This window comes from Cervus elaphus, chromosome 5, assembly GCF_910594005.1.
Source record: "Cervus elaphus chromosome 5, mCerEla1.1, whole genome shotgun sequence".
NCBI lineage: Eukaryota > Metazoa > Chordata > Mammalia > Artiodactyla > Cervidae > Cervus > Cervus elaphus.
Genome location: NC_057819.1, coordinates 121905872 through 121921708, shown reverse-complemented (window position 1 = coordinate 121921708; position 15837 = coordinate 121905872). Strand labels below are relative to the sequence as shown.

At 51.0% G+C, this 15837-nt stretch overlaps 2 protein-coding genes across 2 annotated transcripts in view; one reads left to right on the top strand and one right to left on the bottom strand.

Annotated features, from left to right (window-relative positions):
• Positions 1 to 15837, top strand: part of TBCD (tubulin folding cofactor D) — a 142752-nt gene that overhangs the window by 36595 nt on the left and 90320 nt on the right. The window contains exons 10-13 of the mRNA XM_043905093.1: positions 2113 to 2249; positions 2872 to 2932; positions 3962 to 4036; positions 4298 to 4392. Coding sequence (XP_043761028.1) covers positions 2113 to 2249; positions 2872 to 2932; positions 3962 to 4036; positions 4298 to 4392 — 368 coding nt within the window. The remainder of the gene's footprint in view (positions 1 to 2112; positions 2250 to 2871; positions 2933 to 3961; positions 4037 to 4297; positions 4393 to 15837) is intronic.
• ZNF750 (zinc finger protein 750) lies at positions 12040 to 15080 on the bottom strand. Its single transcript, XM_043905094.1, has 2 exons — positions 13604 to 15080; positions 12040 to 13464 (listed from the first exon to the last, which is right to left on the bottom strand). Exons 1-2 carry the CDS (start codon positions 15040 to 15042, stop codon positions 12795 to 12797), a joined length of 2109 nt encoding a protein of 702 aa, XP_043761029.1. The 5' UTR covers positions 15043 to 15080; the 3' UTR covers positions 12040 to 12794.

Below are 15837 nucleotides of genomic sequence, written 5' to 3'. Positions count from 1 at the left end.
CCCACTGGAATGTGGCCCTTGCTCCTGTAGCAGCTGCTTGTCTTACGTGTGGCCTTTCAGTCCCTCCTGCTGGACCCACACTGCATTGACTGCCCGGTGTTACATGGGTACCTATGGGCTCTGGCTCCTGGCCTCCCACCTGCTCTCTGATGGCGCGTCTGGATCTTAACACGCCTCACAGTTGCCTGAGGATCCAGGGAGACTTATGCAGAATTCGGGGTGCTTTCTCAGGCCCCCTTCCTCTAGTGTCTGTCCCCACTTGGTAGCCATCTCACTAGTCACAGTTTTTTTTTCTGCCCATCAGGACAGTGGCTCTCTGCTTGGTTTAGAAAGTTCCTCTGGGAGGAAGCAGAGGGGACAGTGGGTGCGCCTGAGGGCTTGCCTGCTGTGAGGGCTTGGAGCCTTGCCGTGGGTGTCTTGTGCCTGCCAGCGGTTGGTTTGTACACTTTGTCTAGATCTGTGGTTAAGGCGGGAGGGAGAGTCCAGTGGCAGCCTGTGTGGTCTCTGGTTGCTGGACAGTGATGAGGACTTTTCCTGTGAGGTGATGAGCATGTGTCCTCACTGGAGGAGAGCAGCGACAGTCAGCAGGTGTTGCCACATGCCTGCTGCCTGTTGGGCGCTTTGTGACCACAGTCCTGTGGTGCCTGTTGACCTGCTCCCTGATTCAGTTACCTGTTGCTGCTCTGGTTCTTGGGCGTTTTTTTCCCAGACCAGGCAGTTGTCGGACACCCTCTGGGTGACCTGCAGTGTGGACTCAGTTCTGAATCTGCCTCAGTGGAGACAGCACCAGATCCCACAGATTAAGGGCTCAGTCCACGAGACAGTCTCCTCCCCCCTCAGCCCCTCCCCTCACTGGTTGCAAGTCCCAGTTGTCACCTGTGCTTCTGACAGTTGGGCTACAGGTTGGCAGTTCCCACTACCCCCTTGTTGGGTTTGATAATTTGCCAGGGTTGCTCATAGAACTCAGAAATATTTTATTCACAAGATTATTGGTTTGTTGCAAAAGGCTTAGGAATAGTCAGGGCTTCCATGCCCTCTGAGTGCACCACCCTGTTCATCAGCCTGGAGCCTCTCTTGACCCACTCCTTTTAGGTTTTAATGGAAGCTTCGTTGCATAGTCAGGGTTGGTTCCGTCACTGGCCATTGGTGGTTGATTGACCTTCCATCTTGGAAACTGCCCCACGGAATCTGAGGCCTCAAGGCCACAGCTAACAATGTCCAGGTTGCCTCTATCTCCAAAGCCCCAGTTATCTCTTACCGGACTTGGCCTTAGGCGGCGGCCCCTAGTCATGCTGTAACTCAGCCTGTCACCGTTTATGCCCCAGGCCCTGTCCTGAGATGGAGCTGCCCCAGAGTCAGGCCCAAGCGTGCCTGCCTGGCTTCCAGGAAGGGAGGCGGGGTTTGTGGGCCTCGCTCTGCACAGGTGTTTGGTCTGAGTGCTCCGTGCGCATCCTCCCACCCGGCCTCATTTTACAGACAGGGAAACTGAGGCAACCAGACGTTCAGGGACTGTGCAGTCAGACAGCTGAGCTGGCCTGTGCTGTGGGACCCTTCACGGCGCCGTGGGAGATAATGCTGGTGACCTCAGTCGGTGGAGGAGGGGGGTGTGGTAGGCAGGAAGTAGTGAGAGCCGTTCAGGAGGTGGGCTCTGTGGGAGCTGGAGGGACCAGCTGTGGCCCCTGGGGTGCGGAAGGCAGTGTCTGGCCCAGGGGCGGGGGTGGGACTACAGTCAGGTGGGACCTGGAGGCGGAGCCTATGGAAATAGGGCCCAGGCCAGTGGGTTCGAACTTGCCTTTTCTGCCATCTCTGTTGCTCATATTCTTATTGTCACACTTTATCATCTGCTTTTCTGCTAAGAAAGCTTTCTAACACGTGAGGGTTTCTGAGTCCTCTAGAGGGTGAATCTGTGTTCTGAAGCTCAGATGAGGTGGTCGTCTTTCCGTGACAGTCCATGCTGGCGACCGTTATTACTCACTTTCCTTCCTGTCCGTCCCGTCCCTGGAAAGCACATGGAATTTTCACAGTGATGCTGCCCATAACTTGCTGGTTCAGTCAGGATTTTCTAGCTCCACGGTGTCCCAGTGGGTCTTGAGGTTCGTTTGCTCCTTGCAGGTACCAGCGGGGCTGCCGCTCCTTGGCCGAGAGCTTACAGCATTCCATCCAGAATCCCAGAGAGCCCATGACACAGGCTGAGACCCCCGACAGCGACGGAGAGGATGACATCCCCGAGGAGGTGGAGAGTGTGATCGGTGAGTGCGGGCCGCCTCATCTCCCCTTGCAGGGCACCCAGTTCGACCTCTGGTCTCTGCAGGGCAGGAGGAGAGGCTGGGATTCCTGCGCCTGCCGTCCCCCTCGCCCTCTTATGCGGCCCTGGAGCGCTGTGGTCAGAGCGCACCTGTGTGCACCTCCACGGGCTCTGTCCTGCCTGTGCTGTCTCTGCTCCTCAGCAGGGCCTCCGCTGAGCGGCTTGCAAGGCCCATCATGCTCAGGAGGCCCTTGGGCAGCCTCTTCTAGTGGCTGACCGTTGCCAAGACCCGGTCCCCAGGAGAACTGCTCTCTGCAGCCTCCAGTAGACACTTTTTTCTCTGGGCAGCCTCCCTCTCTGGTGCTCTCTGCCCAGTGCCTGTTAGGATGGGCGGATATACTTTTTAGGAGCTATGGCAGAAGTTGGTCTTAAATGATGACTTGAAAACACACAGGAGGAAATGTCCTTTTCTTATGATTAGAATTAAGGTTCTTCCTGTGATTCCCTTTATGGTACTGTTTTGAGTGACGTGCAGGGTGGGTGCCTTAAAGCTGGGAACTGAGAGCTCAGCTCAAATTCCGGGTGCTTCCATGTGGCTCACAGACTGGCCTTCTGTGTTCTTTCAGAGCAGCTGCTGGTTGGGCTGAAGGACAAGGACACGATCGTGCGGTGGTCTGCAGCCAAAGGGTAGGTGCCCGATTTGGGCCGGGGTCTGGCAGCTTACTCACGGGTCTGCTGGGTCTTCTTAATCATGAGGAACTTCTTGTGGAATTTGAGAGCTGTGAACAGCTCTGAGAGTTTCAAAAGGTAGACTTTCCCCCCGCTAATTTATATTTATTGCTTTATGTCTTAATTTTCAAGAACATTGCTGAGGTTGGTCAGCGGCTCCTTCATTTTCTTGCCTTTTTGGCTGCAGTGAGCCACATTTGCCTTTTTTTAACCTTCAGGTGTTCCTTTTCTTACTCGTCCACGTCCTCATCACCGTGACCCCCACTTCCTGCCCCCATGGCCAGGGGTCCACCCCTCATGTGGGAAGGGATGCTGTACAGCCCAGTTTAATCCCAGAGTCCCTGGGAGGGATTGGCATCTCCCCTCTGCTGCGCCTGAGGGAACAGCCAGCAGACGTGCCCAGGCCCACCCAGGGGGTCCAGAGGGGCATGGGGGACAGAGTACAAAGGAAATGTTACGGAGAAAAGTAGAATGGATGGAAGTGCTGGTGGGCCCTCCCCCCAGAGTTCTGGGTTTCTGTGCCAACTAATTCATGTAGCAGGTGCCAGGGAAAGGGGCTCACATGGAGGCTTTTGGGTGACTTTGAAGCCCAGAGTCCTGTCTGCTTGGAGTGTGATGGGCTGGGAGGGTGAGTCTTCCTGGGATGCTGCTGGCCGGGACAAACCCAGGCAGGTGACCTTACGGGAGCCAGCCCAGTCGGCATCCAGCATGGGGGTGGGACAGCCTGCTGGTCAGACCTTGGTGGCCTGAGCTGGGAGCCTTGACTGAGACAAATGCGTGCCCTTTGCCTGGGTCCCCCAGATACCTGTCCTGTGTTCATGTCAGTGTGATGGGCCCCCTGATGGGGCAGGTGGCTTTTGTGGAGCAGACTCAGCCACTTTGCCCTCTCTGGAGGGAAGGACAGTCTCTCGGGATGCTCCTAGTATAGCATGGGCCCTCGATGGGTTGGTGATGCTGACAGATGCTGACATTGCTTTTCCTTTTCAGAATCGGTAGGATGGCCGGAAGACTGCCCAAAGAGCTGGCAGATGACGTGACTGGGTCGGTGTTGGACTGTTTCAGGTGTGTGGGGAGATCACAGAGGCAGGCGTGTTTCTGGGGCATGTGATGCTGACCCAGGACTTTGACTCTCTCTCCGGAGATCTGAACATGGCTGTCGTCTCCAGTTGGTTTGGAGTACTTTATCTCGTTAGCTGACTGATACTTTACAAACTTACTAAGAGTTTTAGTGATGCTTTCACCCCAGCGGGTGGACGTGTGCTCTGGGTCCTGGGGGGACAAGCTGGCATGGTTCTGGGGTCTCATGCTCTCTTATCTTTTCAGTTTCCAGGAGACGGACAGTGCCTGGCATGGCGGGTGTCTGGCGCTGGCGGAACTGGGCAGACGCGGCCTGCTGCTCCCTTCCCGGCTCTCAGACGGTGAGTGTGAAGCCCAGTTTGTGTGTGCACCTTGTGGTGCTTCATCCAGCCCCCTCCTGTTGCGGCCCCCTCCTGGCTTGGCCCACTCCCTGGCGTGATGCGCGCATCGTGAGTGTTGCAGGAGAGAGCCTTCTAGACCTGTGTCCTCAGCCTTCTTTCTCACGTAGGCCTTTTTGAGTCCCAGTGTCTCTTCTCCCTTCTGTGCAGTTTCAGTATCCTGTCGGTCCCAATTTGGAGGGTTGTGCGTGAGCTCTTGTGATGTCTGGGATTGTCTTGTCCCCCAGAACCAGTTTCACCCTCGTGGGGGTGCTGTCGCCCATTAAGAATGTGTGCATGGCCGTGGTTCTCCTCCTGCAGTGACATCATGGTTCCTGGGAGCAAGTTCACGCCAGTGAGGGGATGGGGAGGGAGCTTGCAGTGGGCCTGAGCAGGGGGGCAGCGCGGCAGGTGCAGACAGACCACTGATTTTGAGGCTCACATGTCCTGTCTCTTGGACCCAGCCGCATGGAGGTGCAGCCTGGGACCAAGGCCACAAGAGGCTTGTCTGTGGTGGGTGAGGATGTCCCTGGGAACAGCAGTGCCTCTGTGGATGGAAGGGACGGATTCCTGGGAGGGATGAAGAGGGCCCTTTGCTGGAGTGTGCCTCCACAGATGCCATGCGCCCTGGGGATGGCTTCTGTCCAGAGCAGGGACGTCTGTGCAGAGAAGGTGCTGCTCAGCAGCAGCCAAGCAGTGGGGTTGTCGCAGGTGCTGGCTGTGTGCTCGGCGTTGTGAGGCACATGCAGAGTGTCTAGACCGTTGATTTCTTTGGGCTCTTTCAGCTTATTTTTGTAGCAGCTTTACTGAGATATAGTTTATATTAATATAAAGTTCACCCATTTAAAGAGTTCAATTCAGTAGTTTTTAGTATATTTACAGAGTTGTGCAACCACCAGCATCTGAGTCTAATCTCATTGTTCCTCAAAGAAACCCTATACTCAGGAGAAGTCATTCCCCATTTTCCCTTAACACCCCCAGTCCCAGGCAGCCTCTGATCTCTTTCTGTCTCCGTAACTACCTTTTCTGGCCACTTCATATAAACGGGATCTGCAGTAGTGGTCTTTGGCCTTGACCTCTTTCACTTAGTGTAATGTTTTTAATGTTCACCCCTGTTGTACCGTGTAGCAGTAGTACTTCATTCCTTTTTGTGGCTGAATAATATTCCATAGTATGGCTACATGTTTATTAATCCTGTCATAGTTGATGGACATTTGGATTTTCACCTTGGGCTACTGTGGATAATGCTACCCTGAACACTTCTGTACAAGTTTTCTGATTTGAGTTCTCTTACTCAGATCACTAGGCGTAGACCTAGGAGTAGAGTTGCTGGATCAACGCTAAACCTGTCTTCAACTTTTTGAGGAACTACAAACTTTTCCAAAATGGTTGTACCATGCACCACCACTTTACATTCCTACCAGCTGCGTATGAGGGTTCCAGTTTCACCACATCCCCTCCAACTCTTGTTTCTGTTTTTTTTTTTTTTTTTAAATAGCCATCCTAGTGGGTGTAAAGTGGTATCTTACTGTGGTTTTGATTTGCATCTCAGCTAACTCTGTTGAGCATCTTTTCATGTGCTTATTGACCATTTGGATATGTTCACTGGATATGTCCAAGTATTTGTTAATCTAAAAAAATTGGGCTGTTTGTCTTTCTATTGTTTTGAATTCTTATGGATATAAGCCTTTTATCAGATACATGATTTGTGGATATTCTGTCTCCTCTGTGGTTGTCTTGTCACTTTGCTGATGGGGTTTGATGCACTGAAGTTGTAAGTTTTGATTAACTTACCAGTTTTCTCTTTTGTTGCCTGTGCTGCTGGTTTCATATCTAAGAAGTCATTGCCTACCCCAAGGCCACGGAGATGTACTGCTGTACTTTTATTTACTCTTGTTCTGTCTTCAGTGACTTACACATTTATTTGTGAAAATAGACATGTGAGTGTGTGTGTGCGAGGGTGTCATGGTCAAGAGGAAGTCTCTGCCTCTGTGGTGCTCATTCCATTTTAACTTGAAGGAGACCAGAACCCTCACTGCTTCTTATTCCTGAGACCGGCTGGCACAGTGTATGTCTGTCATATGTCATGATGTCAGCAGCCTCCACCAGCCGCAAGCAGCCAGAGTGAGAACGTATAGTGGTGGATGAAATGTATTGTTGTAGACGAATGTATTGTAGATGAAAAGTGTCAAGATGGGGCCAGAAAACTGTGAGACGTCACCTGTGATGAGTTGGCCTGTGATCTTAGGTGCTGGCCGCCTCCTGGCGAGCCAGGCCTCTCCGCAGACGTTTCGTGTGGCTGGTGGCTTGTGGAGCTGCGCTGTCTCCTGCCTCCGAGGGGTTGTGCAGGCAACTACAGTCTTGTCCTGGAGCAGGCTCCAGAGGTGACGGGTCTAACACCCTTCACTTCTCTTTAATCCTTTCTCCTGCTCCTCAGACTGGGCAGTTTGAATTGCCCTGTCTTCAAGTTCTCTGGTCCTTCCTTCTATCTGCTCAAACCTGTAGTTGTTCTCCTAACTCAGCTGAATTTTTCATGTCATTTGCTGTATTTTCAGTTCTAGAATTTCTTTGTGGCCTCTTTTACAGCCTGTCTCTTTATTGAGACTCCATGTTTGTACGGACATTGTTCTTGTGTTTCCTTTAGCTCTTGGAGCATATTTGAGATAATTGATTCAGAGTCTATGTCTTGTAAAACGCCGTCTGGCCTTCCTCAGAGGTGGTTTCTGTCAATTTCTGTTTTTTTTCCACTGTGCATGTACCATAGTTTTTTGTTTCTCTGTGTGCCTTGTTACTTTTTTGTTGAAAACTGGGCATTCTGACATATGATGTGGTAACTCTAGAAATCGCGTTCTCCCTGGTCAGAGGTTTGCTGCTCTTGCTGTTGAAGATGGTTTAGTCATCTCTTTATTTAGTGACTTTTTCCCAGACTCTTTTTTTTTTTTTGCAGTGACTGTATTCCTTGTTGTTTGGTCACTGAGGTCTCTTTTCTGTTGTTTTAGTCTATAACCAGTGACCTAACAGAGGTTTCTTAGATGCTGAAATTTAGTAGCCTCTTTGTTCACTAAGCACCCTGTTGGTTGATGGAGGTTTTTTTTATTAGATTCCAGAGTGCTGAAAAGCTAGATTCTGTTTTTACCAGCTTACTGGTTTCCTTGGTGGAGGGACCAATTCATGGAGCTCCCTACGGCCATATTCTGTGACATCATCCAAAAACCAGCATCTGAATAGCATTCCAGTGTTACTCTGGGTCCTCTGAGAACATGTGGACACCAAGACAGGATTAAGTGTGCAAGTTACTTCATTAGGAAATGTTGGGAAGGCTGGCAGAGCCACCTTCCGACCCCAAGACCTGCGGGGCTGGGGTGTGGGTGGCGGCGTCCTGGAGGGCCTTGTGGTCTCAGGAAGGGCTTCTGGGGGAGTGGGGATCCTCAAGCCAAAGTCAGCCTCAGACACATTCTCGATTCCCTGGGATGGGCTGCACGGCGTGGCTGCTGCTCTACTTCCTTGTTGGAGTGGCCGTGGGGCCTGGGGTCAGCCTGCGCCTGTGGGCGAGTCCTGCCTTGGCCACAGCCCTCGTGCAGAGTGCCGACCTCTCTCGTCTCCTGCTGCTCCCTCTCCATGGGCCTGTGTGCCTGGCTTTCCTTCTCCTCTGCGCCTGACCTCTCCTAGAACTTTCCCATTCTCCTGATTTTTAACCTTTGTACAATCTTGAACTCTTGGACATTCCAGCCTGTAAGAAAAGTGCTGGCCATACCGAGACATCTCTGGCTTAGTGTGTGGAGTAGGGGTTGTGTTTTTCTGTATCAAAATGTTTTTCTCCTTGAGTGCAAGTCTGTGCGTACTTTATTTCATACTCCTCTCCCTGTCTTGGGAGTGGGGGCACTTTGGTCGAAGATTAAACCAGGGGTAGAAGTAGATGGCTATGGACTGCTGGTAAGACTGTTACAAAGCAGGTTGTCAGTACTTTTGTTTCTTCACTGTGAATACAAGGACCCTTTTTAGAAGTTATTTTCAGCTTTACCAGCATGTGTAGTTCACGTAACATACAGTTTACCTATTATAAGTGTCTGATTCAGTGGCTTTGGTTTGTTACATTACCGACTTTCAAAAACATTTTAGAATATATATGGCATCAGTTCAGTTCAGTCGCTCAGGCGCGTCCGACTTTTTGCGACCCCATGGACTGCAGCACGCCAGGCCTCCCTGTCCGTCACCAACTCCCGGAGTTTACCCAGACTCATCTCCATTGAGTCGGTGACAACTATATATGACATAGAACTTGCCATATTAACTATTTTTAAGTGTAAAATTCAGTGGCATTAACTACATTTACAGTGTTGTATAACCATTATCATCACCAACTATTTCCAAATTTTTTTATGTTCCCAAACAGAAACCATGTCCCCTTAAACACTAACTCCCCCTACCTTCCCCTCCCCTCAGCCTCTGATACCCACAAATCTATCTGCCTCTGTGAGTTTACTGCTCTGGGGACCTCATATAAGTGGAATTGTGCAAGATTGTCCTTTGTGTCATACTTACTTCACTTAGGATTTCAAGGTTAAATTCATTTTGTAGCTCATGCCAAAGTCTCATTCCTTTTTATGGCTAAGTAATAGTCCTCTGTGTATGGACTACCTGTTATTTATGTGTTCATCTGTCAGTAGATATTTGGGTTATTTCTGTCTTTTTACTGTTTTGAATACTGCTTCCATGAACATTGGGTGCCTATATCTGTTTGAATCCTGGTTTTCATTTCTTTTAGGTATATGTCTTAAGAGTGAAATTGCTGGGTCACATGGTAATTCTGTATTAAAGTTTTTGAGGATTTACCGCTTTTTATACATGAAGGTTAGAGACAGCTCTGGAGTTGGGTTATATGTGAATGAAGAAAGGTACTGTCATTGATAAATCAGCAAGACAATTTTTTTTGCTGTTGTTGCTGAGATCTAAGACCCCACTGTGCTTGTAGAGGTAATTGCAGAGAGCCGGCACGGTTTCTGTGGCTGTATGTGTGCAGGTGACCTTTTGGAGGAATTCCCTCAGGCGGGTGAGTTTCATGGGTCTGCAGGCACGTGTGGCTCCACCGTGAACATCTGCAGGCAGCGCTGGGGCTCCCCGGCTTGTGTGGTTGCAGGACTCGGCACCTTCGTCAACTGTCTCCGTTTTTTCTTGTTGTCGTTAAAGATGGTGGTGGACATTCTTGGGTGAGCTTAGAATCTTTGGGCCCCCAAACAGAAGTTTTATGTTCTTGCCTGTAAGGCGCGAGGTGAGAGCTTATCTCTAGGGCCTGAGGCTTTGGGTCCCAAGCCTGGAACAGCTTCTGACGCTCCGCTTTGCTGCTTGCAGGGTGTGGACTTGCTGGAAGGCAGGGGTACCCTGTTTTTGGTCTCTGTCAAAGCATACTGGTATATAGAAACACGAGAGCCCAGGCTTGCCAGTGAGGGCTGTGCATGTGTGCGTTGGTTTCTGGTCATGACAACACATGTTTTGGATTGGTGGTGTGGGGCAGGGACTCAAAGGCCATCCTTGATGATTTATAACAATTTGTAACAGCGGCAATATGTAACAGTGGCTTCCTATTTACCTCAAAGGAATCCAAGTCCAGACCAGCTCTACATCCCTGTTGTGGGTTGGTGGTGTTCAGTCGCTAAGCTGTGTCTGACTCTTTGAGACCCCATGGACTGTAGCACGCCAGGCTTTCCTGTCCTTCACTATCTCCCGGAGCTTGCTCAGACTCATGTCCATTGAGTCAGTGATGCCATCCAACCATCTCATCCTCTGTCATCCCCTTCTCCTCCTGCCCTCAATCTTTCCCACCGTCAGGGTCTTTCCCAATGAGTTGGCTTTTCGTATCAGGTAGCTGAAGTATTGGAGTATATGAGTTGGTATCAGTGGTTTTATATAAATTTAACTTGCTGGAAGGCAGGTTGTTTGCCATACTGAATAGCGTCACTTTTTTTTTAATAAGCAGGATTTTAAAAATTATTTTTATTTATTTATTTATTGCAGCACTGGGCCTTCATTGCTGCCCGTGAACTTTCTCTAGTTGTGGCAGGCGGGGGCTTCTCTGTCATTGCGACACATGGACTTCTCATTGCGGTGGCTTCTCTTATCACGGAGCACGGGCTGTAGGGCTCATGGGCTTCAGTAGTTGCAGTGTGTGGGCTCTAGAAAGCAGGCTTAGTAGTTGTGACAGGTTTAGTTGCCCCGCAGCACATGGGCTGTTCCCAGACCAGGGATCAAACCCGTGTGTTCTTCATGGGCAGGTGGAGTCTTAACCCCTGGACCCTTAGGGAAGTCCTTGTCATTAAAAAAAAAATACCTTGTAAAAACTATTTGTTTGGCTGTACCAGGTTTTAGTTCCAGCATGTGGGATCTAGTTCCCTGATCCAGAGATTGAACCCAGGACTCCTGCATCGGGAGCAGAGTCTTAACTACTGGACCACCAGGGAAGTCCCCTGAATACTGTCATTTTAACACAAAGCTACTGCATGACTGCCTGGGATGTGTCTGGTGGGATCCAGGCATCATGATGCCTTGGAATACACCATATTCCATCTGAAATGCAGGGACTTTATCCTTCATCTCCTTGAACTTGTATTTTCATTTACTTTTCCCAGAGGATTTTTTCCTAGTGTAACATGTTTCTGTGCTTGAGAATCTTCTGTTGATCTCTCTGTCAGGTGTCTTCAGCACGAGGATGTCTGTGAAGGCAGACATCAGCTCTTCACATATTGTTTTGCCAAAAGATACTAATTGTTAAGAAGTTTTCTAGATTGAGTTTTTACAGAATTAGTTATTAGTATAATCTTGATCAAAACAACTGAAAATAATATCTTATTGAAATGCAACTATTAACCAGATGGATTTTTAGTTCAGGCTGTCTTTCTGTGGTATGAATCCTCCTGCCAGTACAGGAGATGCGGATTTGATCGCTGGGTTGGATAGATCTCCTGGAGAAGTAAATGGCAACCCACTCCTGTATTCTTGCCTGGGAAATCCCTGGACAGAGGAGCCTGGCGGGCTACAGTCCATGAGTTCGCAAGAGTCGGGCACGACTTAGTGACTAAACAATCTTCCGGTGAATAGTGCTTATATCTAGAACAAGGCAACTTTTTATTTAAAGCTTTTAAATTTTTGGCTGTAAGCGCTGAGAAGCCTTGTTATACGTGCATGTCACTGGGAACAGCAGGTGTTAGCTTTAGCAGTGCTTGTTCTCATTGGGTGGCTGTGTTGGGACTGCTCCTGTTTTGGTCAAAGTTGAGTTGAAACGTCTTGTCTTGTGGAGAGAGAGCTCACTCAGTCCAGTCAGCTCGGCTCCATGCCGCCGTTTCCAGGCCCTTGACCCCCTGTGCCCACACATTGTGTTTTTGAGAGGCACCTTCTGAACAGTGGGGAATGGCCCTTGTGAAGGGTGGGGGGCCCTATGGCTTTTTAGGCAGCAGCTTAGGAAACTGAGGCCCTGGATGTTTGGTCTTCAAAGGTACCCCAGGCACATGCACTCACCCAGGCTTGATGACCGCTGGTGGATAGCAGACGCACGCATGCACCCTCACACACACACTGAGGTATCCTCACCCTCAGTTTTAATTGCTGCTGCCTCAGTTCTTTTTCAATGAGTTTATTTATTGTGGTAAAATATAACACAGCATTTATGCTTACCTTCTTTTTACGTAACCTCGAATTTTACTTATGAGTTTATTGGAGAATTAGCAACATATACATCATTTTAGGAAGTGGAAAACCAGGCCGAATGAGTCAGAGGATTCACTGTAATGTAGTGAAGACAGAGCACGTTGAGAGTAGCTTCCCCAGCAATGCATTCTTCCCAGTGGAAATAAATTACTTGTATAAATAGCCTCTTGCTGTCTGTAATTCAGTCATAACAAACAGCGTTTTTACACATAGCACTTTAATGCTAGTACCGGAAATGTCTTTTCCTGGCATTTTTTCCCCCTAGTAATTGTTCTTTACTTTGAAACACGTAGTAGACATAATAGAAAAACAATTAAAAATAAGTATTTTTAAAGAGAGTTCCTCTAAGATGCTAACACCTAAAAGTTACCTTTCAGTCCTATGCATTTCATTTGACATTTTGCATCAGGTCCTAAAGTGTGAGTCATTCAAATATTTTACAGCCAGAAGTAGAAGCACCTTTTAACGTTTATGCTTAATATTTACAAAACTTGGTTGAGTTGCAGCTTTATCTTAAATTTTTTTTTTTCCCTATTTTGTGAAGAAGACAACTGAGTTGTAAAAATTGACCAGATGAGAAAAGTGTGGGCCAGGTGGGGGTTTGCTGCTATCTCGCCTACATTGCAAGTCGTGCTTGTGGCTGCAGCTCCGGCTGCCCAGGAGCGGCTCTAAGACACCCGAGTTCTCTTCCGGAGTGTGAACACTCTGGCTGTATCACTGGGCTTTGCCTTCTTGGATCCCTGCTGGCCCTTCCCCGCCTCCCTGGGGCTCGTCCTCTTTTGCCCTTTGGGTCTGAGGTCGCACTGAACCTCCTGGCTCCCTGGAGCCCTGGGGCTGGGTGCGTCTGGCCGGCAGGTGGGCTCCTGGGCCGCGGGCTCGACATTCACCGGGCTGCAGGCTGCCAGTTGGCAGAGGGCCACGGCCGCCGTCTGCTTCTGCTCATCGCTGTCAGCTGCACGTATTTCCTGGGCCTTCCCAGGGGGGCTGGGCACTGGGGCCTCCACAGAGCTGGGGTCAGGCCTGTCCCCAGAGCTTGCAGGTTCCCTCTGCTGAGTTGGAGAGGGGGTGGGGGCAGCCGCGGGCTCGGCCCCTCGTGGGGGGCTGCACACAGAGGGCCTTGAGGTCAGGGCGTTGCAGGGGTCCTTCACTGAGAGGTTGAGCGGCGCATCCTGCGGCTCGGCAAATTCTCCGTAGGCAGGGCTGTGCGTGGCGGCCGGCTCAGCCTCTGGCTTTGTGGAGAGGTTCAGCGGGGCCACCCTGGAGCTGTCCTCCGGGCTGGAGGGGGAGGCCTCCAGGCTCCCCAGCTGAGTTGGAGCGTCTGTGTTCGAGGCCTCGAGGCTGGAAGAGACACAGAGAGGGCGTCACAGGGACCTTGCTAAGGGACCCTGCCCATGGGGAGTTTGGGCAAGTGCCGTCCCCTCTGACTGAGCACAACCAGAAACATTACTTCAGAGGTTTGGAAAATGGACTCGCTTACCTTTTCGGGGACGCCGCTCTGTTTTCTGGGGCCTGGGAATGTGGGTGGTCTGTGTTCTTGATGGGCTTGAAGGCTGCGAGGCCCTGTTCTGGTGGTTGGATCCTTCCTGGGGCACCGGGGGCGGGCGCATCTGAGAGGCTGCACACCCCAGCGCATGGCTGGCTTGTCTGTGTGAAGTTGGTGGGACTTGGCCTTCCCGGGGAGCCTGTGGCCGCGCTGCCTGCGCGTGGGCTCATTTTGGTCCCTTCCGTGTCCCTCTGCCCATCTTTGGAAGGTTCTTTAGCCTCGGGAGTTGGACTCTCCTTCTCCAACTCTGTGTGTTTTTTGTGGGAGTTGGAAGAGTTTAACTTGGAGGGACTCAAGGCCTGGTAACCCAGGGCAGCTTCTTCCAGTAGATGTGAGCTTTGGTCCCGTGAAATGCCAGCCACGGGTGGGAGTCTGAGGCCATAGGAGGAGAACGCAGACTCGGGTCTGTAAAATCCGTAAGGAATTGGCAGGCTGGAGTGATACTGCTGGAAGAATCTGTAATGGTCGTATGTGGATGGAGCCGGGTTCAGGTGCTTAGGGATGGGCCCTGGGTGAGGCAGGAAGTGTCTTTGGTCTTGGGCCCCGTAGACAGACAGCAGGGGGCTGTCACACTCGGGTGAGTTCCCTGCTAGTAGGTAAGGTGAGTAGATGGTGGCCAGTCCGTGCTCCGTGTAAAAATGAGGCGGGTACTCCGTGATGCTGGGGTGCACATACGGGGAAGCAGCGCCAAAGCCCTTTGTGGATGGGATTTTATGTGGAAACTCAGGTGTGAGGAAAGGTGAGCCAGCTCTCCAGGGGTAGCCGGGGGCGTGGAAGGCAGACTTGGTGTGGAAGGAGGCGGCTTTGGCAGGGGGGTGGGTCAGGGCCAGTGCTTCTGGAGCCTCTGTGAGCTCCTGCCCTTTGAGTCTGTGCTCCCCCACCGGAACGAATGCTGAAGGCCGGACAGCTCCTTCCAGAACAGGCTGGGTACCCACGGCAGCTTCTGGGGCTGGGCTTGGGGGCGCTGCTTCCTTGTTGGGAGCGGGCTTCTGTCCGAGGCACCTGTGGGGCCCGCGTGTGTGCAGGTCCAGGTTTTCCTTGATGTCGTCCTTGGCGAGGCCGTGTTGGAGCTTGGCATCCAGGTGTGAGAGCCCGCTTGGGACGGGCTTGGAAGAGGTGGGCTTCACCACAGGGTCGGGCTGATTGGTTTGCTTAGGGTCCGAAGAGTTTGGTTTGGAGCACTTGGGAACGCGATCTTGCTCGGACACTAAAGTGATGGAGTTTTTACAAAGACCGTATTTCATGTGGTTGAAAAGATGTGACTTTTCATTGCAAGTAAAGGGACACTGGAAACACTTGTACTTGAATGGCTTTCCTGGGGGCCTGGGGATGTAATGTGGCTTTTTTGGTTTTCGCTCTTTGAGAAGGCTCATTTTCCTTTTGTGATTTGGCGTCTGAGCCCCGCTGGCTCCTGCGTAGTTCAGCCTTGGTGGTTTTTAAGGAAGCAGGTCACCACTTCTCCTTTGCTTTCCTTTCTAAGCGCTTCTACTTGAAGCCGGCTTCACGGGCTGTGGGTGTGACCAGGGAAGTCTCGCTCATTTGGGGACCAGGAGCTGAAATGGAGGAGCAGAGCCTTAGTGTCAGGATGCTGGCTAACAGGCTAACGAAGAACCAGCCTGAGCTCCCTGGCTCATGGAGGAGGATAAGCAAAGGCCCCTGCAGGTGATGTAACTGCTGAACTAGGGGCGGGTATGAGACGGGCATCAGCCGCCCCTCCGCAATGCCCCAGGTGCCACCCCTGCAGTGTTCTCTGTTACCGTAGGGGGAGTGTGGTTGCCGGAGGGTTTAGTGGAGTTTCAGAGAATACCTGTAACTCTTTGGGTTTTGGGAACCTTTAACCTGTGATCTGAGGCCTCATTTGTCAGGAAGGTTGTGCACCAGCTGACCGAGTGACTGTTGAGATCCCGCCCCCGTCTGTGTGCCTGAGGTTTCTGGACTGAGTCCCGTCACCTGGACCGAGTGCCGAGCTCTAATGTGACCTGAGAAGGCCTGGGCTCACGCGTGCCTGTGACATTCACACTTGTGCGTGAGGACAAGGTGAGTGTGATTGTAACATTCAGCCCATCTGCCCTATTTAATCACAGTGTTCTGTTCTACGAAGGAATATTTAAAAGTGAAGAACAAGTAAAAATGCGGCATACCCTCCCGTGCAACCCCCCGCCTGCTTC